This window comes from Vanellus vanellus (genome assembly GCF_965231255.1).
Source record: "Vanellus vanellus genome assembly, chromosome: 5".
Lineage (NCBI taxonomy): Eukaryota > Metazoa > Chordata > Aves > Charadriiformes > Charadriidae > Vanellus > Vanellus vanellus.
Window position 1 is genome coordinate 75,744,233 of NC_138910.1, and position 21,974 is coordinate 75,766,206.

The 21,974-nt window shown below is 44.2% G+C and overlaps 1 protein-coding gene across 1 annotated transcript in view; it reads right to left on the reverse strand.

Moving 5' to 3' along the window:
• Positions 1-21,974, reverse strand: part of LRP8 (LDL receptor related protein 8) — a gene marked incomplete at its 3' end in the record, with an annotated part of 189,632 nt that overhangs the window by 12,420 nt on the left and 155,238 nt on the right. The window contains exons 5-9 of the mRNA XM_082484536.1: positions 11,572-11,934; positions 5,064-5,186; positions 4,589-4,711; positions 1,449-1,568; positions 1,194-1,319 (exon numbers count right to left, since the gene is read on the reverse strand). Of these exons, the coding sequence (XP_082340662.1) occupies positions 1,194-1,319; positions 1,449-1,568; positions 4,589-4,711; positions 5,064-5,186; positions 11,572-11,934 (855 nt within the window). The remainder of the gene's footprint in view (positions 1-1,193; positions 1,320-1,448; positions 1,569-4,588; positions 4,712-5,063; positions 5,187-11,571; positions 11,935-21,974) is intronic.

Below are 21,974 nucleotides of genomic sequence, written 5' to 3' on the forward strand. Positions count from 1 at the left end.
GAAGACCATAGCCAGCACCTAAGCCGCCAGTTTTTCACAGTGGGCCCCAGTGGAGTCCAGTTTCCTACTGTGGGAGGCATGTACCTACACATCTAGGCTCAAATCAAGAGGTGCACATCTTTGCCCTTTGCGAGGTGATTCTCTATGTTCTTAAGTGTCGCTAAAATAAGCTATGAGTCAAACAGCTAAAGCTTTAGTTCATTCTTTGTGCACCTCTCTCTTTAAGGTAGAGACAGGATGGGAGGCTCAGAAATGAGCTTTAGTGGGTTAGACTGGTTTGTCTCTAACAGTGGCCAGTAGAAGATCCTAGTGAAGAGCTTCTTTTCACTGAGAAGGACAAAAGGGGACTGAGGAGCACGATACTGAAAGGGAAGAGCTGGGACAAGGTTCTAGGTCTGGAATATGTGGTGCTGCAGGGTTCCCAGCACAGACTCTCAGGCGCAACAGAATTTTCTAACCAACAAGCAGATCAGTGTCCCAGAATTTAGGTCAGTCCTAACTCACTGCAGGTGTGAGACTAAAAGACTTTATGAGGACAGCTGGACACTGTAAAATACCATACCAACTTGGGAAAAAGAGGCTACATGGATGTGCAGGATAACACTAGAGCAGCAGTTTTTTATTGCAGATAACTCACCCTTCCCCAAGAGACCCACTGTTGCCATAAAAGAAACCTTCAGCATGGCCAATGCTCAGTCTTGCACAATTCAACTTTCTATCCCTCTGACATTGACACTCATTTTTGCAATAAGGTCAAGCAAACTGCTGGTGTTCATGTTGGTATTGGCGTAAGAGGCTGGGAGGGTGGAGAGGTGGCTTTACTGTGCTTTAATTGGGATGTTTTCTTCCTTTTAGTACTACTACCACTAAATGGTTTTGCTGCACTGTTTTTAATAACACCTGTCAAGAGACTATCGTTTCTGGTTTCAGCTTCAAACAGCCAACTAGTGACTGTAATCTCACTCTGTACACTGTTAAAATATTCTGATCTGCATGATCAGTAGTTCTTGCCTAGAGACGCATCTGCTATCATTGCAGCAGTTCTGTGCTGCTCAAAATGAAGTGTCTTTGCTTGCTTGCGTTGCTAGTTCCCTTTTGTTTCTGTTCCCCTAGCCTCAGCCCCGCAAGCGTGTTTTCTTATCGGAGTTGTGATGTTGAGCAAGCAGAGTTTAAGTGCCTGTGGGGTGTCTTACCTACAGCTTTGCAGTTCTTCGACAGGGTGTCCATCTCATATCCCTCGTAGCACTCGCATTTGTAGTCCCCCTTGTAATTAATGCAGATCTGGCTACAAGCGTCTGGATTCTCACATTCATCTATGTCTGAAAGGAGTGTTTGAAACCCATCAATAACTTGAAATCAAACCATCTGTGATGGAGCAATGCTGAAGTGAATATAATCACGTCTCTGTATGGTGAAACACAAGGGACTGCTGTTTGCATGTAAATTACCTCCACACGTTTTTTTATCCAGAAGCTTGTATCCGGGCGGGCATTCACATTCATAACCAATCTTCAAGTCTTTGCATATGTGTGAGCAACCACCGTTGTTCATAGAGCATTCATTAATACCTGGAAGGGATATACGGATCATCTATGTTAAAGGAAGGCTTTTAGTTATAAGATGGAATAAAATTAAGAGAGGTCAAGGCCCTCAGAAATTTTCCCACAGCTTTTGGTAGCGAGGAGCTGGCCCCATAGAGCATACAAGTGACTTCACAGATAGGAGGTCACCACCATATCACTTTCTTGCCCTTTATTATTCCAAACCAACACTGTAGGATCATTTGGACTGAAAGCTAGTGGCTAAATGAACAGGGAGCCCTGGGGATACAGCATATGTGAATCTCTGCATCTCATCCCATCAGAGAGCTGCTGCTTTGAGCATGTTCTGCCACATGCGAGAAACTTCCAAGGGACCTAAGGGCTCCCTCCAGGAGACTCCTTCTTCCCATGCGCTAGTTCATGTTGACTTTTCTGAACAGTCTCTCTGAGCTTTAATAATTCATGCTGGGGGAGTCTCATCTCCCAGGGGCCAGCTCTTTTGAAATACTGTACTATTTTCCCATCTAGCTCCAAGGAATGACCTATGTGAAGATTCCAGAAAACACCAAAGTACAGTCTGTCAGAGATACTCCATTAGCACTGAGATACAGTCCTCCCACAAACACCTCCCACATGACAGTCTCTGCTGGCCGCCTGCATCAGCCCAAGTGTGCAATTTATGAAGCAACAGCCCCCACCCTCTCCTGGGTCCCTGTCTAATCCAAGGCCATCTCTCTGATCCTGCTTTCAAGTGCTGAAATGAAAAACAGACTAAATGGATCATTGTAACTAGAACTGAATGAGAGGTTGAGGAAAGCTGGATTCCTGTCAGAAATAACATTTCTTGTTGTAATTAACCTACACAAGGTGAAGAGAAAGTCCTCTCCCTAAGTAAGACCGCTGAACAGCAGCTGTGGGATTTCACGGATAGAGGGCTCACTAGAACAAACAAAACTGATTTGCTTCAATCTGTAATGCAATTTCATTGAATCATAGAATGGTTTAGGTCGGAAAGGACCTTGAAGATCATCGAGTTCCAACCCCCCTGCCATAGGCAGGGACACCTCCCACTAGACCAGGTTGCCCAATTTAAACACAAAGTTTTCATTTATCTTTTACTTCTTGCTTCCTTGCACACTCCAGGTGAGCAGTACAGCAGAGCCATTAAACCAGTGCTCTTGGAAGACAATGAAAACAACCACAAGGCAATTAAGTCAGTAAGACTAAGAAAGTATCATGCCAGAAGGAACTCCATCTCAGCTCTGGGATGCTTTCACCCTCCTATCAAAGACACGCACATACAGATATCAATACATTATTAATAGAGCACATTCACTAGGCTCCCAGAAGGTGTCCACAGTTACATTGTGTGTTGTCACTATTCAATGATGTTTATTAATGGGTATCACCTATTCCTACACTTGCATAGGCTTCTAGCAAATTGGATCATAAACATGCACAACTGGTCTCTGCAAAATACTACAAAGGCTGTTTCGACTAACAAGCAAACCCTCACTCAGATGATTCCCTTGGTTTCAGAGGTGCTTTATGGAATGGATTTAGAGACTGTAAATGAAGTGCTGGTTCACTTGCTGCACTTCTCAATAGGAGCTGAGGAGGAGCCAGGCAGAGATGTTAGCCTGTTCTCTTTCTGCTGGGAAGCTGCTGCCCATTACCCAAACTTCAGCAGTACATTCACTGCCTGCCTAAAATAAGACAAGCGATGTTCTGCCTTCTGCCGTGCTTTTCTTTGGGAATCTCGGAGGGCACTGCAGTGTCTAGCACACTGCTAGACAGACACACCAAGATGAGGAGCATGCCCTGCACCTCCTGCCTTCTGCATGGATTACTTGTGGGTGAGCATTACATTCACAACAATCCACACCATTCTGCACTCTTAAAGAAACATCTTTCCTTTGGGGGCTGTTCTCTGCTCAGCTTCCTAACTCAAATGACACTTCACCGTCAGCCTGGGATAGCACCAAGTCAGCCATGGCACCACTGTAAGGTTGTGCACTAAGCCCAGCTGTGCTGTGCCACTGCCTGGTCTCCTGAGACAAACTGGGCTGCCAGCTTTGTTGGGAGACCTCCACAGACAGACAAGTTGCAACACCCACTCAGAAAGACAGGGGGATGTGGATTAGTGTGGAAGAAAACAAGGGCATACTGAAAGCACACGGTAAGAGCATCCTCACTAGGCATGCACACACACTTGTCTGATACAGAGGACAGACTAGCAGTTCTTCCTTAATTTGAGTTATTTAAGAAGCTGGCACTGAGCTCCATGCTACTGGTGCTCCATGTCATGGAAAGGGATGCCTGCAGTGAAAAAAAAAAAAACAAACGCATTTGAGTAATGCTCCAATTTGGGGCTGGTGCCCACAATGCCTGGTGGGAAAGGTGAGAGAGGGGCTGCCCTGAGAGTGTCACAGCTCTCTGGCCTGCGCTTTCCATTCTGCTGACTGACAGCCCTCATGCAGACCCAGCTCTCGCGGCTTGCTCATTCTCACCAGCCCAGAGCCGGCAGGACGCTTCAGAGATTAACCTGCTGTCATTTCTAAGGGAAGCAGCAACAACATGTAAAACCCAGAAATGGATGAAGTCATCTCTCAGTGATTGCTGCCACTCTATGTGTTTTCAGCTTCAAAGCATGTTTCCAGTGCTAAATCTTTATGATGTTATCACTATCTTACAATTCCAAGATAATTTAGGCAATGAGGCTAAATGAACTGCTCTGTACTGTGGAAGACACTAGCATGTGGGGAGAGGGGGAATTCCTGGTTCCTAGTCCCGTGCTCAGTTCATACATCTCTCCAAAGAATAAAAGCTGAGCTGAGAAGGGCACAGTTCAAACTTGCAGATGATCAGACTAGGCTACTAATTATATTCATATGAAGGGTGATGAGAGAATAAAGGCAAGGAAAGAGGAGCAGAGTGAGAAATAGCATTAGCAGCTACATGTGGTTACACTCAAAGCTGTGAGCACCAGATGGAGGAGAGGGGAAGCAGTTACAACAGGAGCAACACGTAGAAGGCAAGTACTGTACCACATTCTTTCAGAGGCTCGTCAGACCAGTCCCTGCAGTCTCTATGTGAATCGCACACTTTGCCTCCGTCAATGCACTCTCCACTCTTACACTGAAACTTGCTGGGACTTTCACATGCTGACTCTGTCATGTCGGGCAAGAGAGGAAAGCAACTAAGTTAGACGAGGCTCATGACAACAAAAAGCCTGACATAAAGCTTCAAGAGGGTGTCATTAGCAGAAATGGGATGAGATTAAGCAAACGAACATTAAGCCTGAGTATCATGCAAGGAACTTTTCAAGACATGCAGTCTGCCTGGTCAGCACAATCATCTCTCCCAAGCAACCCCGCTGCCAGAATGGCTTAAAACTCTCTACAGGAAGCAGCCTGCCATGGCCCAGAGGAGCAGCGCAGGTCTCTTCCCTTTCCAGTGGCCACAGAGCTCTTGCAGGCTTACACCACAGAGCATGAGGAGTGCAGAGCTGTCTGTACCTACCTTGGAGGCAGCCTGCCTCGTCGCTGTTGTCAGGACAGTCATGCACCTTGTCACACTGCTTTGCTCCGTGGATACAGGTCCCATCGCCACACTGGAATTCATCCGGCCGGCAGGTCACCAGAGCTTTAAAACAACACATTCAAGCATTAACCACACCGGAATTTAATCTTTTGTGCGGTACCTTTTAACCATGTATCTCTGACACTGCTGGAGTTTTGCACCCTCGTGTCAGCAAATGGCATAGAGCATCGGCTGTTTCTACTCAGCCACTGTCCTGTGCCTCTCTGCCATCCCAGATCACCCTCTATGTTCTTGGGAAAAGAGCCCCAAAGCCCATATGAGCAGATCTAGTCAAAACAGAATCAGTGCAGGCCATGAAGCTTCTTGGGTGAGGCACAAGAAAACAAGTGGGCAGCAAAACTCTCAGCACAGGAGCCCCTCTGGGGTCTTCAGTCTATGTGAGAGGGCAGGCTGCTTTCCAACTAGGAGTGCAGAGTGGCACTGGGTAGGCAAAGGCAACTGCTCCTCAGCCCTCCTTCCTTCAGAAAAAATATTTAAGATGTATTTCAAAACATGTTCAGGCTAAGGGCATGGGCAACAGACATGCATTGACTCTCTCTGCCAAAGCCAATGTGCTCACACCAGGGACGAAGCCATCAACACAGACATCATCATTTGGGTTACTAAATAACCATGAGGTAACAGACCACTGGAAGGCAGAAGAGCTCCACTGTACTGCGGCTTGGTGTTTCCTGGGGTTACAGGCCAAAAACATCTCCACAGTGTCCGGCCAGGTTTCAAGCCTGAAGCTCATTTGCCCAGGTCAGATTGTTACAGACTCAAAGCAGGTCTGATGACCAGCAAAGTTGGGGAAAAAAATAAAACAGACAGCTGCACTGACCATACTAAAAGCAGTCATGTTTCCCTCCCCAAGGTTACACTAAGTGAGAGACCTCCCTGGCTGGGACCAGACTTGCACTGACAAAGGATACAGGCACTTGCAAGCCAGCAAAGGGCTGCAGCCTGTAGTTCGCTGGCAAAACAGGCTCCTCATTGCTGGGACATGTTATGCAGCTCACTTCTGAGGGGCCGGCCTTGCAGATGTTTTCTTAAAATCCTATTAAGGCAGCGCACCCTGGAGAGCTCTTGATTCTAGCCTTTCCATCTTGCTGATTGCATCCTGGTATCATATGGCAGAAAATCACTGCCTCTCAATAGCTAGAGGAGGTCAGCACTGATGTTACTACATGGGAGGCAAGAGCTACGTGGCAGACCTTCCTTGACAATTTGACAAACTAGTTCTAATACAAAAATGACTACTTTCAGGTAACACAGGAAGAGCCATAAACATGAAGTGAGCTTGCATCGATACCATAAAGTATTAGTTGCACAAAGGGTCAGCACTGGTGATAGCATCCCACAGGATGCAGGATCCAGATCCACGACTGCTTCACTGGACTTAGCTCTAGTGCATCATATTCAGCCAGTGAAGGGCACAAGAGACAGGAAAAGCCACAAATGCAGGGCTGGTGGGGGAAGGGAGAAATCCTGCCTTCAGAAATACACAGTATTCACATGAGAAAAGTTTGGAAATAGCACTGCTCCTTGGAGAGGAAAGCCATATGCACTATATTCATAAAAAGCTGCAAAGCGAGAAAAAAATCGCAAGCAATAAGCATACTTATGGGACCAGCTGTGTTGCCACATTTCAGCTAATAAACCCAGGCACAGAAATGGGAAACCTCAGTGGGACATCCGGGACAGCAGCTCCAAACTAAGCATGTGGGAACTGCTGCTCTAAATGGAGAAAAATGCAGGAGAGGAGGAAACAAAGCTGTAGTCTGGGACAATCACAGACCACAGATCTGGAAGTGGCACTGAGAGCTCCTGCAGGGAGGCAGAGGCACTTCTTGAACTTTTCCAGCCATATACAACCACCTGTCTGGAGAAAGCCCTGACGATGGAGAGACCGCTTTGTCCTTAGGCAATCCCAACCTCTTCCAAGCTAAACCTTGGCCATTGCAAAGTTCTTCCTACTGTCTAGCCAAAAATTCCCTTGCCACAAGTATTTCTTGTCTTCACCCCCAACAGGAAAAACAGTTTACTTCACCTCTTCTGTAGCAACTTCTAGATGCGGAGACAGGAAAATATGGTCCTCCACTTCTAACTGTAAGTATTAAACCTCAAAAAAAAATTGCTACATGTAATAAAATAATTAAATAAAAGGGGTCTTGTCTTTCCTGTAGTAGGAACAGGCCTTCAGTTTATCAAGTAAATCTGCATGACAACAGCTACAGATTTGGAAGGCAGCCATTATAAAACCTACTAATTGTCTTCAGTTATAATCTTCAAAGCTCTTCTAGAGAGCAGTTATAGCTAGATGCTAAGAATAGAAAGGTTTCTAATCCTAAACCAAATTTAAATGAAGGAGAATTTTGAAGGAACTGCAAAGATGATGTTGCAAAAGCACCACAAGACTGAGAAAAATGACAGCACAGCTCCCAGCTTGGTTGCTACAAGGACTGCAAAACACAGATGTGGGACTGTACAACATCATTGCACAAAGCTTTTGCTTCAAGAAGAAAAGACAGACGTTTGGAGAGCAGGCTTTGTTTCCTGGCTTTCTTCTCACTCCAGCAGAGCTGAGGAAGTTAAGACCTTTGAGGAATAGCCCCTGAGCCTCTTAATGGACATCCAAAAAGAGGAGATACAGTAACAACTCTTACTGATCACAAAACTATTAAAATGCTCACACAGCATTTCTCTTTTGGTGCATTTTTCAGTAGGAGGAGAGAGAATGCTATGTTTATACCTCGGCTAGAGATCATAACCTTGAGGGGAGAGGGCCAGGAAATTTGTTATCCTGAAGCCAGGACACAAACCCAACTCAGCACCACTCGCAGACTTGACAGCAGGTCACCATCAGGGCCATTCCCAAAGCAGAGAAATATCCCAAGGAGAGGCAAGAGCTGTGCTGTTTATTTGCACAAGATATTCAGAAAATTGCTGTGCTATTTTGGGGGGTTTAAATCAGTGAAACCTCAGCAGTTTTATAGCTATCTCCTCTGCTCTGCAAATCAAATATGAAACAATTTACTAAAGCCCTGCTAAATTAACAGGGACACTCAAACAGACACACTTCCCATTTGCAAATACTGGGCACAAAGCTGTACTGCTCAAGTTCCACAGGTATATTCCAGATTCCAAGCCTGAGCCTGTGTTTCTCCTGTTTGTTGTTTTTCTTCCCCCAAATTAACTCAATCCCAAGAAAACCCCAGCATTTGCAAAATGCATCAATCCCATTTTATAGATGGGGAGACAGAGACACAAAAGTGTGAGGTCAGGTCTCAAGGGATCTGTTTTCTAGCTGTCAGTTGTAAGCATTATTTATTCTCCTTCCTGAATGCCCTAATGTGAGTTGCAAAGGACATTTTAAAATATAACCATTCCAGATTTGGAGACTGATAAATCTAACCTAATGTTCATTTAATAAATATATATACATATTTGAATATATATGCTAGGGAAAAAACCCAACCACTCAATGTTATCACACAGCTTTCCTGAAATGACTCATTCCCTCCTATTTATTTTCTGTCTGGCTGCCAAAACCTGTTCACCAATTGTCACCCTTCATTTCTGCTCTACTCATTTATCCCCTCAAAATGATTATAACGAATGACTGGTGATGGCCTCGTGACATTTTTTTAAAGCATTAGCTCCCATCCCTCTATTTTATACAACGCAAACCCTATATGATTCCCATTTGCAAGAGAAGACATAGTGCTGGTATCTGCAGTTTTGATCAAGTCAAACCCAGCGGTACTTGTGCCATCCCTGTTGCTAAGGGGATGGAGCAGTGTCATACACCTGTAACTCCCTGCATGCCACACGATACTGATCTCAAAAAGAGGAAAAAAATAATAAAGGTCAATCCCTAAACTCTTCAGTCCAACAGATGAACAGTGATGCTGTGTTTCCAGAGCTCTCAAATGTCACTTTCTGACTGCAGGCACGTGTACTCAAGCAACAGCTACACTTAGGATGGCGAAGCAGCATTAGATTTGACTCTGACCCAGATGACCCATCAGCTACATGAGCACTCGGTGCCACGAGTCCCCTCCTGGCTGCTGCCTTCGAGATTTCCCTCCCCGTGGTGTAAACAGCAGCAGATTTACTTATGCACCTCTGTGGTACTGGGGCGATTCCCAGTTTGCATCGTGTCAAGCGCAGAGCCAAGCACTCCGTACAGAGCACTGCAGTAGCTAAAACATGAGGCTTTGACTCCCACAGCTCCCTGGCCCACAGGACTGAAAGCAACAGAAGCAGCTCACATGCGCCTTTCTCCTGGGTAGATAAGCTGTACTGAGATTTACTGGAAAAAAACCCTCGGGCGCTAAATCTCCGCTAGCCAGGGATCTAATTGCCTCAAGTCACTTCTGCCACACTTCCTCCTTCCTCCACTGGTTGTCAGCACTGTGCTGTGCTGCAGCGGTGCCCAGCTGTGTCCTCTGCCCCAGGGAGGCTGCCCTTGGCATATCTGGAGGTGCTACTTGGAGAACCTGCTCTGTCGCCGTCCCGGCAGTCCGAGCTCAGCTGGATATTGCTGGTGTCCCTCAGGTCAAGGAAATAAGCTGGGGAACAGAGTGCTTCCTCTGCCTCAGCAAGGGATATGGGCACGGCCCTGCTCCGCTCACCCAGCAGAGTCAAGGGCCTTGTAAAAGACTTAAAAAGATTAATTTCAAGTTGAACAACAAGGCTTGAAATCCCATTTTAGGGACATTTCATCAGAAAATGCCATCTGTAAGTTGCTCCCCTCTTTTTTCATCATTTGGAAGTAGAAGGGAGCTCATTTTTCCCTCTCTTGAGCTGTCTAAAATCCTGCCAGGTCACTGTCACTTCAGGGAATGCAACCCTGAAGACCCCTGTGCCAGACACCAGTTCTTCACCTGTGTTTCTAACACAGGTCTACCAACTGCCTCCTGATTCGGAGGGGATGCAAGCACAGGATTGTCTGCAGGAAGTCTCAGAATGAAAACAGGCACCAACCAACACAGGATGCCCCTGCCAGTGGTGCATGTCTCCATTGGACATGCTCCTGCCTGGCTTTCTTATTGTCACTTCAGAATGAAATCAGGAACTTTGTCTCCTGACTCCACTGTCCCTGCAACACCGCCTGCCAGGGGCTGTGCTGACAGCAAGTCAGACCCTGGAAGCACTGCCTGGGTAGCTGCTGCCCAAGAGTTCTGTCAGCTCCTGTATCACCTCCTTGGAGAGGAAGGAGAAGACATCCCACCTATTCCATCCCTACTCAGAAGGGAGTTGACAGAGATGACATCCTTGTACCCAGCAGTTAAAGCTGCTCTCTTCCTAACAAAACGTATTTGGCTTCTCCTACTCTGCTCTCACCTCTCTTTTAAGAGAGTCCTTGGTTCTTTTAAAAGCTCAGCAGCTCCAGGGTTACCTGTCGCTCATCCCCCTGCTCTTCTGCAGTGCAAACAGTTGTGTCCAGGACTTACTACATCGTCCTCCTCTTGGTAAAGAAGCCTCTGAATTTACATCTGCCTCTCTCTGCCTGGGAGAGAGTCTGACCCCCCACTCCTTGAAGGGCTTTCCCATACAGCTGCTCTGAGCTCAATGGCCTGGGCTCAGTGCTGGCAAAAGTGGTAAATTTTCTTAAGTCTCTTTGCAATAATGTCTGGTTTTGGCAGCTGGTTGCTGTCTTCCTCCCCAGAGGTGGCCCGATGTCAGAGTTGCTAAATATATACAGCTATGTAAATATTTTATTTTACTTCAATCTTGTGATTATTAATATTTTAGCAAAACATTTTGCTCTTATTTTCTTGTCTGTCTCTCTCTCCCTCCTCAGGTAAGTGACCAGCTTGAAGAGTTTAGTGGCTAAAAACGGATGAGACATTCAAAACACCACACACACCAACAACACCATGTTAAATGCATAAAGCCAGCTGAAAAGAAATCCATTATTTATTAGCTCTGTGCCTTTATCAAGCCAAGCTCAAAGTGCATTTCAAACTGGATTCTTCAGAGGTGCCGCTCTTGACTGCCTTGTTCAGTATACTCTAACTTCAGAGGCAGAAAACTAATTATTTTTTTCTGCTGATCATGTATTCCCTTTAGCATTGCAGCTTCTAACCTCCTGGCTGTGACCCCACCATGCAGCCTGAGGGCTTTGAACATTTTTCCCATTTTCCATTCCTTGTCTTTCTAGTGAAACAGATCTCTTCTGAGGCACGGTACCATCCAACAGCTCTTGCACCTCCTCCCGGAATCCTCAAGGAAAAAGCATGAAAGGAGTCTGGAATATACCTGACCCTGCTGGGTTGGGCACCCAGCCATGCCATTTGGGAAACAAACGCTCCTTGTCAGGCACACAGTTGCTGCATAGGCATCAAAGACTTGCCTTAAAACACAGCCCACAGCAGCCTTCTGGCCCCTCTCCCCAACAAAGAAACGCGCTCAGCCCTGCCCTACCCCTGCAGACACTCACGGCAATCCTGCTCATCAGACTTGTCCTTGCAGTCTTCATCCCCGTCGCACTTCCAGTTCAGGTGGATGCATTCACCATTGCCGCACTGGAACTCATGAGCCGCGCAGGTGTTGAGGGCCTTGGCGTCATAGCCACACTTCTCTACGGACTCGTCTGACTGATCCTCACAGTCCGGCTGGTTATCGCAGACCCACAGCTCTGGGATGCACACGCTGTTGTTGCACTGGAACTCATTGGGGTTGCAGGTCAGAGGAGAGCATTTTCTTTCATCACTGCCATCCCCGCAGTCATTGTCACCGTCACACACGAAGATGATGGAAATGCACGACTTGTTACTGCACTGGAACTCATTGGGAGAACAGGCTTGGGAATAAAAACAAACAGGTGAGCTGTGAGGTCTCCAACCCACCCCTCACCACTGTGCCAGCTTTAGCACATTAGGAATGTCTGAGACAGGGGGAAGGTGAGGGCGCAGAAGCATTACCTTGGCTGTCCTAACCCAAAACATCTTTCCCAATGGTAAACTACATAGCAAGGAGCAGGTGAAGACAGTGGTCAGCCCCCCAGCTGTGCTATATGGCGCATCCTCTATGGGCCACGGGCAGCCCTGGAGAAGGGGCAGCAGGGCTGTGAGAACTGCAGGTAGGAAAAGTGGGGGGCCAGCCGCCGCGCTGCCCCGGTGTTGAGGCAAAAGCAGCCAGGGAAACCCCGGTGTATGGGGTGACAGCACCGAAAGAGCGGGGAGATCGCAGGGCGGGCTGGAGGTGTGCTGGCACGCGCTGGTGGACTCGCACAGTGCTTCACTTTGCTCCGCGCTGACATTACCAGCTTCCTGACTTTCACTAGCACAGAATCAGGTTTCATGATTTCACAGTGTGCCTGGTTTTGGACATATTAAGTGGGATGTGTAGGGTAAATATTTAGTGAGTTGAGCATCAATTTAGCTACAATCTGCCAGTAAGGCCCTTTACAACACACTGAATGCCTTCCCTGGAAATCACAACTCAACATTAACATACAAATGAGGCGTTTGTCAGATAGGAAGCAGAGTGGAGTACTCTCCTCTGCAAGCCTAATGGACAGCTGAATCAGAGAAGCCTGCTCAAATTAAAACTTTCAGGTACTCCAACAACGTGCAGTTCACAGTCGCTTTATTTCATCAAGGTGTGGGGGAACTAAAAGCCTGGAAGAAATTCTCCATAAGTACTTTTAGGTAGTTACTTAAAAAAGAATTCTGCTTCTGCAGTGTCAGTCATCTATAGGCAAGTTATGGCTTTGATAAATTACAAGTACAATAAACATATACAAATAAATTACAATACATTATTTTTTTTTTTAAACATTGCACTTGGGGGTCTTTTTTGTCTTCAGAAGCGGAACTATTTACTGTCATATCTGCAGAGCCCCTACGCTAAACCACACAGTTCAGATGGTACCGAACGCTGCGATGGCAAGTGCATCTGGAAAGGAACAGAATCTCTGTAAAGGAGTTGTCGTAACCCAGCTCTCAGCCAGCAACAGGAACCCAGGGGTATTCTACTGAAATATTATGTCTGTTTCACACCTGGGAATGAAACTCTTATTTATCTAGCAATTAAGAACATGATCACTTGAACAAAGGTACCTATTTACATTCTAGCTTGCAAACTTGCTGGGCTCTGTCTGTTAAACTAAGCAGCCTGCAGTTTTACATCAGAGCGTGACAATATATATACTTCTCCCCTCATGCCCTGTGCTCTGTCCCATTTAGTCCCAGGTTCTCCAGATGTTACCGTGTCTACCAGAGTAGCAATCCGCCTAATTAGAAGAAAAAGAAGTTTGCCTTCCTTGGTGCGATACTACTATGCACTGGATACAACCCAAGCTCCCTCCAACAGGGATAAACATTAAAGAGAATCTCAGCTGCACTCTGCTGTGTGCCCAACTTGACATCAATAACTAAATGCAACAGAGTGTGGTCACCAAAGGAGGACCTAGTCGTCAGACACAAGGTATCATCTGGTTGAGGTCAGTTGCTCAGGGTCCTTCTGTACTCAGTAGAGTATTTTGGATATAGAGAGATGCCCTCAACAAGCAACTCCTGCCACCTATCTTGGGATAAGAATTGTCCCTTGGAGGGGCTAATATTTCTCCTCTCCAAACAGAGGGAACTGAGATCAGATGACTAATATTAGAAGATGAATACCTCTCATAAGGACCTGAAATATGAGCACGGTCTGGTGGAGAAACGTCTAAAAAAACCCCTCTTGCGTGGCAGAATTGAGACCATTGAAATGCTCTGGTTTTCACCCAAATTCTGCTTTTTTTCTTCATTGAGCATACTTTTCTATCCTTATCCCATAACTAGAAATAAAGTAATCTATTAACCCTACACAGCTGCATAACCTAATACTCTTTTCAGATGATGCATAATACGGAACACCAAGTAGAAATTTAAGGTAACAGTTACAATCTTACCAATCTACTTAAAAAGGAATTGAGAAACAGGAATATTTCTAGGGCTATGTGCAGTTTCTATAACACATCAAGGCTGAGAAGAAGAAATTGCTTTTCTAATGTTATTTTGATGAATCTTAGAAACTGATCAGTGAGCAAAATTTTGCATAGTCCTTTGATCCCTAATTTTTGGGCAAGGTTGTAATGATTTGCACATTCCAAATGTGCATTAATTTCCTTTCCCCCAACTGTAATGAGGCCATCTTTTTTCCCTTGTTTTCCTGGTCCCACCTCCACCCCCTCCTTCTGTCTGTAGACATTTCCCTTCAGAAATCTGCTGCATTGGCAAATTAGCGACTGATAAACATATGTGTGGGATACAGACAATGAAGTTTGCACAAAAGCTCCTCCTCTGCACCTACAAATCCCAGTACAGATATAAAATTACTGATAATCACAGCCAGAAAATAGAAGCAGTTCAGCTTTTGTAATCTCTCATGAGGACTTTCTCAGTGAAGCTTGTGAATTACTAGCTAGAAAAATCGCGTGGTCATGATTATTTTATTTCTTTTTAAAAATTAAATTTAGTGTGATGACAGCACTAGAGACTACAAGTTCTCCCTCCACTGAACTAGCACAGCAGTCTGGCTGTTGCTAACTCCCCCTTCCCACCAGCGCAGTCCTTAGGTGGGTGTCAATCTCTGCAACTCATTTGTGCAGCTACAGCCAGGGGCAGCGGCACCAGCACTGACAGGGCATCACCTGCACTGGGACAAGGCCTGGGAGGCAGAAGAGCAACTCTTTGTGCTCAGGTCTTCCCGCCTGCAATTACAGCAGCCATACGCTGCTGCGACAACCAGTAAGACTGATAGGCTGCAACCAGTGTGCCATGACAAGGAGGCTGCTGGACAGCCACCAGAGCTGTCACAGGGGCCACTGCAGTGCGTGTGCTAGCAGCCAGTGTCAGTGCCACTGGTGAACTCAAGAAATAAAAACGCCCTTTTCTTCATTTAAAGAGCTAATGACCATCTTCAGACCAGCTCAAATGGGACAGCTCCTTCCAGGTCACACACGCCTCCAGTGGAGACCTCCATCTCCATGTGCAGCTGGCTCTCCTGCTGGCCACAGGAAGGCAGATAACGTCCCAATTCCTCTCACCCTTCCATTATCCTCTCTGACAGCTAAAACCCACAGGGCATGCCAGGATAAAGCAAAGCCCGCAGCTTCCAGCCACTCGGGGACTTGCTCTGGCAGAAACAGGCAACAGAGGAGAAAAGCTGCTTACAATCCCTCTGTACCTAGGCAAGAGCCAGCACGCTTGTGCTCTTCAGGGTCCCTGCTGCATGGTTTGGTGCTGGTTTGAAGAACCTATCAAAAAGCAGCCCTACAAATTATCTTACATAGCCCCTGGAGAGATGAGGATGAGGAAGTAAAGTCCCAGAGACAGTTTACTTCACATGTCCTTTCATAAACCTGTCGGGGTACCTAGGTAGTCCCATCACTACAGCATTTCACTGCCTCCAGAGCATTTCAATAGAAAATGTGTGAATAGTAATTAAATGATCACTGGGGTATTTTTTCTTTGACTTCAGCAATTTGTTTGCATTCTCTGAATTTGCTACCTGTCCTAGTGTAAGCTTATTTGTGCAAAACAAAGGAAACAAATATTAGCTTACTTTCCTTAGTGCCAAAGAAATTAGTAAATAACATACTCTAAGGTACAAAACCTACTTCAAACATAAAGCGATCCCAGTAGAAATCTTGGAAATGTTTGTCAAGAAGTGTTTAACCAACAGACTTCAAAGCAGTAAACGAGCGTAATTACAAAAGCAGTATTGTAGAGTACTGTAATCCGTTAAGGTTCTTCATAGTTTTAGGAAGCAAAACATCACATCTAAATGATAGTGTACATGTGCTTTGGCCTATAGACACATTATATACCAGAAGTGTTCTGCATTAATTTCTGCCTTGTACTGTATAACAGTACATAGAGGACAACTGTCACAGTTTTTGCCTCACAGCCTCCAGCTCCAGTCTTGTCACATCTTTTGAAGAGAGTGGAGCAGAAGCATTTTTTGGATAGAGGAAATTTAAAAAAAAAAAAAAAAAAAAAAAAAGAGAGAGAGAGAGAGACTGCAGTTGTGGAGTTAGTGTTTCAGTATCGGCTGGTTGTCTTTTGCCTGGAGCCAGGATTTAACCAGAGGCTTTAGTAAGTAGTCTGGTGCAGCAGGGACAATCTTAGCTCATGTGCTGCACAAAAAAAAAAGAATAATTCTACCACATGTTTTTAAGTGCTTATAGAGAAAAATAGAACGCTCTAAAGATACAGAGCACTTTTTGAGAACTTTAATTTCCAAAAACATGTACTTGTACATAATGTTTTTACAATATACATCTTTACCAAGCATGGATCCTCAAATCTGGATAAAACTCAAAATATGAAATAAACAGGATACCCATCATTAATAGGAGCTGGGAATTACGTACAATGAACTATAACTGCTGCCACCGCTAATCTTTAATTAAACATTTTCTAGCTTTTCAGTAAGAGTCAGATATTTAATTCATCTCTCTCCTCCAAAAAAGTCAGTTCCACTTGAAAATACATGAATGGCTTAAAGAAAGATAATTATTTGGTAAAATTTGTGGTAAAGCGGATAACAGCAATTACTGATGCTGAAGACAAGAAAATAAGATGAATTATTACACTGCATTTTTCTGACACCCTCCCCAAAGCAACTTAAAATAGTGCGGCTCGGAATTTCTTGTTTGCTTAAATCTGATAATGGATCTTCTAAAGAAGGCAAGGGATGATTTGCGCATACTAACATTTGCATTGGGGAGGGAGAGATCTGCTGTTAATTTATCACCACTTCAACACTGGCAGGAGAGGCTGGTGGACTTCAGAAACTCTCCTAAAACTGTGAGGTTTAGGATCTGAGCTCCACATGGCTGCAGGAGTGGAACGCCCGTGCTCCACCTGCCCAGGTATTCTGCACAAAGTGCAAACCCAGCTACCACAGCCCACAGAAATTAATTTTTGAGATGGACTGTGGATAAGGAGGTCAGAGTCCAGACAGGATAAATTAAGTCGGAATTCCCAGGCCAGCTACCAATGCTGTCATCATATTAGTTTTACTTAACTAGTATTTACTTTCAGGCTTAATTGTATCTAAATTATTTGTTTTGTCTGCAGCCAATTGGTGCGCTTACCAAATATGTGAATTTTTCATACGGATCTTTGGTCAAATGCCACTCTTGAAAGCACAGATTCATGCCTAGAAGGACAAGTTTCCCACGGAAAGCTGCCCTCCAGCATGGCAGCAAAGAGATGGAGGTAAATGAAGATGACCTTGAAGCACACTGCTCTGAAAAAATGACAGCCCTCCCATGGAGGGAATAATGCAGCTGAATTGCAGTCTCACTACTAACGGTGGTTGTTGCTATGGTGATTGATACCGAAAAGCCCATATAGACGAAGACTGCAGAAGGAATAGTAATTCCTGATATTGTTCAAATCACTAATGTAGCTAAGGAGCCATTTCACGCACTCTTGCAAATTAATATTTGCATGCGCTCACGGCCTTTGCCACACTGCTCCCCTCAAACACAAATGAGTTATTTTTCCATTCTCTGCAGCAGTATTTGCATAGTATTAGTTAATTATAATGGTGCAACCGGATGCTAAAGCCCCTGCTGATAAATAATAGTTGGTTCAAAAATGTATTTACTGATTTAGAATGTATTTCCTGAGGATCATATATTCATTTGAAGTGGCTTAATTTTCTGAAAATTGAATTAATTATGACCCCACAATGTACGGAGAGAAACAGCTTATGTACAAAAGGTTTGCACTCTCCGAATTTCTTCCCTGTCTTTAGTCTTACTTATGTTCATTAAGGTTGCTAACTCATACTTGCAGTCTCCTCAATTTTACTTCATCCTAGGAAAGTTCAGAAAGTTTGTCACAGACTCTTCTGGTTAAATGACTGAAAATGACCTCAAAATAAGAACAAGTGAGTCCAGTCTAGAGGATTTGGGGGTAAAATACAGCAACTTCGGAGAAAAAAAAAAAAGCATGGTCAGAATGCCTAAGGTTGATATTGTGCAGCTTTTTGCTAAAATGCAAGACACCCCAAGGGATCTTGTGGGGATAACGACCTATCACTACTCTTTTATATTCCAATTGGAAAATAATCAGCTGAATCAGACCGGAGACGTTTGGTACTAGCCAAAATTTAAATGGAAAAAAAATATGTGGGGATGTGTTTCGTGGATTTCTTTTCTGACTTTGAAAATTGGAACCTGTATGGGACACACTCACTCCTATTCCCTCAGACATGACTTGCTTATTAAAATGGCAATTTTACAAATTACAGCAATTTGGCAAATCCCTCAGAAACAGCCGATAACATCCATGAAACTAACAGCTGCTCTAATATTATCACATAAACTCCATAATTCTAAGGAATATATAAATGTTTTTTCAGCAACCAGAACAGAGCGTTACTGAACAGGGCTTGAGCCGGTGACAGTACACAACCCCCCACGGTACTGCGTACACAGACCCCTTGGATGCAGCAGGATCCCCTGTGGTTATGAGAACTGCCTGCACAGACCTTTCTGCATGAGCAGGAGTTAATTTTGCCATTGCAGAATTCAAATCACAGACGCTTTGCCAGGAAAAGCCTACTCCATCGATCTTACCTTCCATCCATTGGGCAGATTTCCACCCTCGGCTCATCTGCTAACAGAGACCTGAACTGCCTTATTATATACCTGCCTGTTTTCTCCATTGCTTTCTGGTTTCTTATGTCCAGCTCAGGAGAGAGAATCTTAAAAGCTACACTTTAGTCACACTGGCAAGTGACGGCACAATTTGTGTTATTCTCAAAAAATTTGCAAGCTCTGTTTTTTTGGTTTTTTTTTTTTTTTTTTTTTTTCTGACTGGCAAAGGCAAGGAATTCAAACCCACATCTGTTGGTCCACAGCCATGTTGCTGGCCTGCCATTCCTTGTTACCCACGCATTTCCAAGCACAGGGATGGCACCGGTTCAACCAGTTGGAAAACTGAACTGTTCCACCAGAATCGATCAAGTCTTTTACACTGCTGTAACTAAGAAGGGAAACGCGGAGGTTTGTAACAATACACAGTACTTATCTTTATTGAACACGGGTAAGGAACAAGGGAGCAGCAACTGACACTTCGAAGCTACATGCACTGCTAATGCTTGTGCAGCCACTCTTACGCCACGAAAACTGCACACTTCAAAAGCACTCACAGAGAAAGAAAAATATCTGAATTCTTAAGTAGAATTCTTCATTGATGGAATCACCGCACAGGCTTATCTGTGAAAAATAGAGCAAAGAAAAGCCACATTGGCCACCTTCAGGATACATGTCTGAACCAATGGGCCAAACAGGTAAGGCAGAGAGAAAAGCCTGGCTTCAGCACGGTAATCTGGCAGCTACAGCAGCTGAGGGCTCACCGGTTTTAACTCGGCTGAGTAATGAGGGACAAAGCAGTGTTCACATTGCAAGCAATGAGGTCACTGCCCCATAAAATCTCCATTTCCACTAATTTACTTTGCTTGATGGGAATTCTCTGTAAGAGAAGATATTTCTTCTTATTGCAATTTGCTTCACTATTAGACTTAAATATTCACTGCATTTGGAACACGGCACTATTAACTCTTCTGGGGCACAGACAAAACAAGGAAACCGCTGAGAGTTGTCACATCTCACACCCTCAGTTTACCCAACTGTCTCTCACATTCCTCCAGGAACAGAGATCCCAAATGAGTTCGGCTGTAGGTACAATAACAATTAAAAAGATGCTTTTGAAATAAAAGAGTTTGCAAGACAACTGCTCTGAAGGGAAAAGTACCTTAAAAAAGAAGCATCGAGGATACAATGAGACAACTGGCAGAATTCAGTGTAGGCAGACTCAAGGTTGTGAAGCACATACTGTATTGACCGAGTCTGTGAAGACAAGACCACTTTGGTGGTTTTGGGAGGGAGAGAGATTAACAGACTTTTCAGGGAACAACCAGCCCCTAATTATTTTCAGTTATGTGGTATAGGGGGCACAGCTATTACTTGATGTAAAACAACGTATGCACGTAATGTACCCACACTTCCACAAAAGAATGGCAACCATTTTCAGAAAAAATGTCTTAGATCTTCTACTGAAATGGAAAATTTAAGCACTGAGTGACACTCATTGCAATTAGAAGTGTAAGGGTCGTGTGCTAACTGCACTGTCTTTACTAGGAGTGAGATTTCTATGGTATTAGGATTTGCCCTTCAGTTTCTATGGCTTTGAAATAGAAGACAGCACTTTACTTGATTTGGGCTGAAATGAAGAATCAATTGTACAACACGAGCAATTATTTTCAACTTGTTGGAAAAAGAAGTGTATTGAAATGCATTTTATTGTGAGATAAACCTTCCCAGTTATAGTTTATCAAATAAAAAAAATTCTTTGCAAGATATAAGTAAAGTTAATCCAACCACCTTATCCTCCTCTGTATGAAAATTTCAGCCACTAAGATAATTTTCAGATGTTGTTTTACCCACTAACATGACTCACAAACCAGTTTTTCTTTGGTTTTGCATCAAACATTACATGGTCCCCTCCTGCGTAGGACTGTACTGAGTTCAAGCTAACTGATTTTGATTCAGTCTTCAGATCATATGCTCAGGAAGCATAACTGTTAAGCACTCATTAATTAGTGTAATGCATATGTACCCGTGGCTACTGAAGGATGGAACTCCTACCCACGTATCTGCCATCGTAACATGATCGTGGGCACTGACAGCTACAAAAGATTTCCCTTAATAAAACTAATAGAGTCTTTCTTTTTGGATGAATAGGCTCAGAATTATAGCGCCATTCTTATGAAGAAAGCACTTTGGGGACACAAAACACAATCATTTTTGGCAATAAGAGGTGCAATTTCTTGGCTATTTCAACTCCAAGAGCTCTAACTGTTGAAAGATAGACTGCCCAGAAGATAAAAATAACTACAAGCCAATTTTTGCTTCTCTGACAGTATGACATGTGAGATTGGAAAGAATAATCAGGGACAACTTCTCCAGCTAAAGTACAGAAACAGCAGCAGGACAAAGCTTTTGTGTGTGTGCACAGGTAACATGCAGTCCAGCAGGATTAGGCTTTCATTGTCATTATCCACAAATCTTTGTATCAAACCAGTTCTTTCCTACCACTCTTCCATAACTCTGTGAAAAATTATCATTTGATGTGTGTAGGACATATATATGTGTGTGCGTGTGTGTGCGCGCGCGAGAGAGAGAGAGTGTGCTTGCAGTGTGTTCTTTGCATCTACTCTTTTTTCCTAGCGTACCTTCAGGGAAACACTCTAACAGTACCAAATTTTAAATTGTCTTGTTTTCATACTGTGTTTTCATCTATTATGCTTTAAAGAATAAATTATTCATGGAACACACCGATACAGACAATTTATCTGTAACTGAGGGATCAGCACAGAGCAAATGTGCAGAGGTCACCACCAACGCCTGTGGTGGTAAGGCACCACTCAGTACTGGGAAACTCTGTTTGCAAAATGTTACATGTGTCTGGGTCTTTTTTAAACCTAAGCTCAAGAGACAGCACTAGAGCAAACCAACCCATTTTGCCCTAACCTGCAGGTTAGGCCATTGCTTTAGGGTTTAATTCTTGACTATCTAACCTAAGTTCATGCAGTATTTTACATTGCATCCAATATATTGAAAATGCAACTACCTTCATTTTTCCTGTAAGAGTGCAATTAAAGGTAACTACCAATCTCATTTTTCTTGCTGTTTTGTTCTGAAGGAACTCAGGACAAATATAGTTACGGGCTGAGATTTTTCCTAAATAACAATGGGGATTTTTCTGCAATTACTACTGCTTTTGAAGGAGCTCTAATACTTTAAGCAGTGATAAAGTGGCAGCTGTACATGTT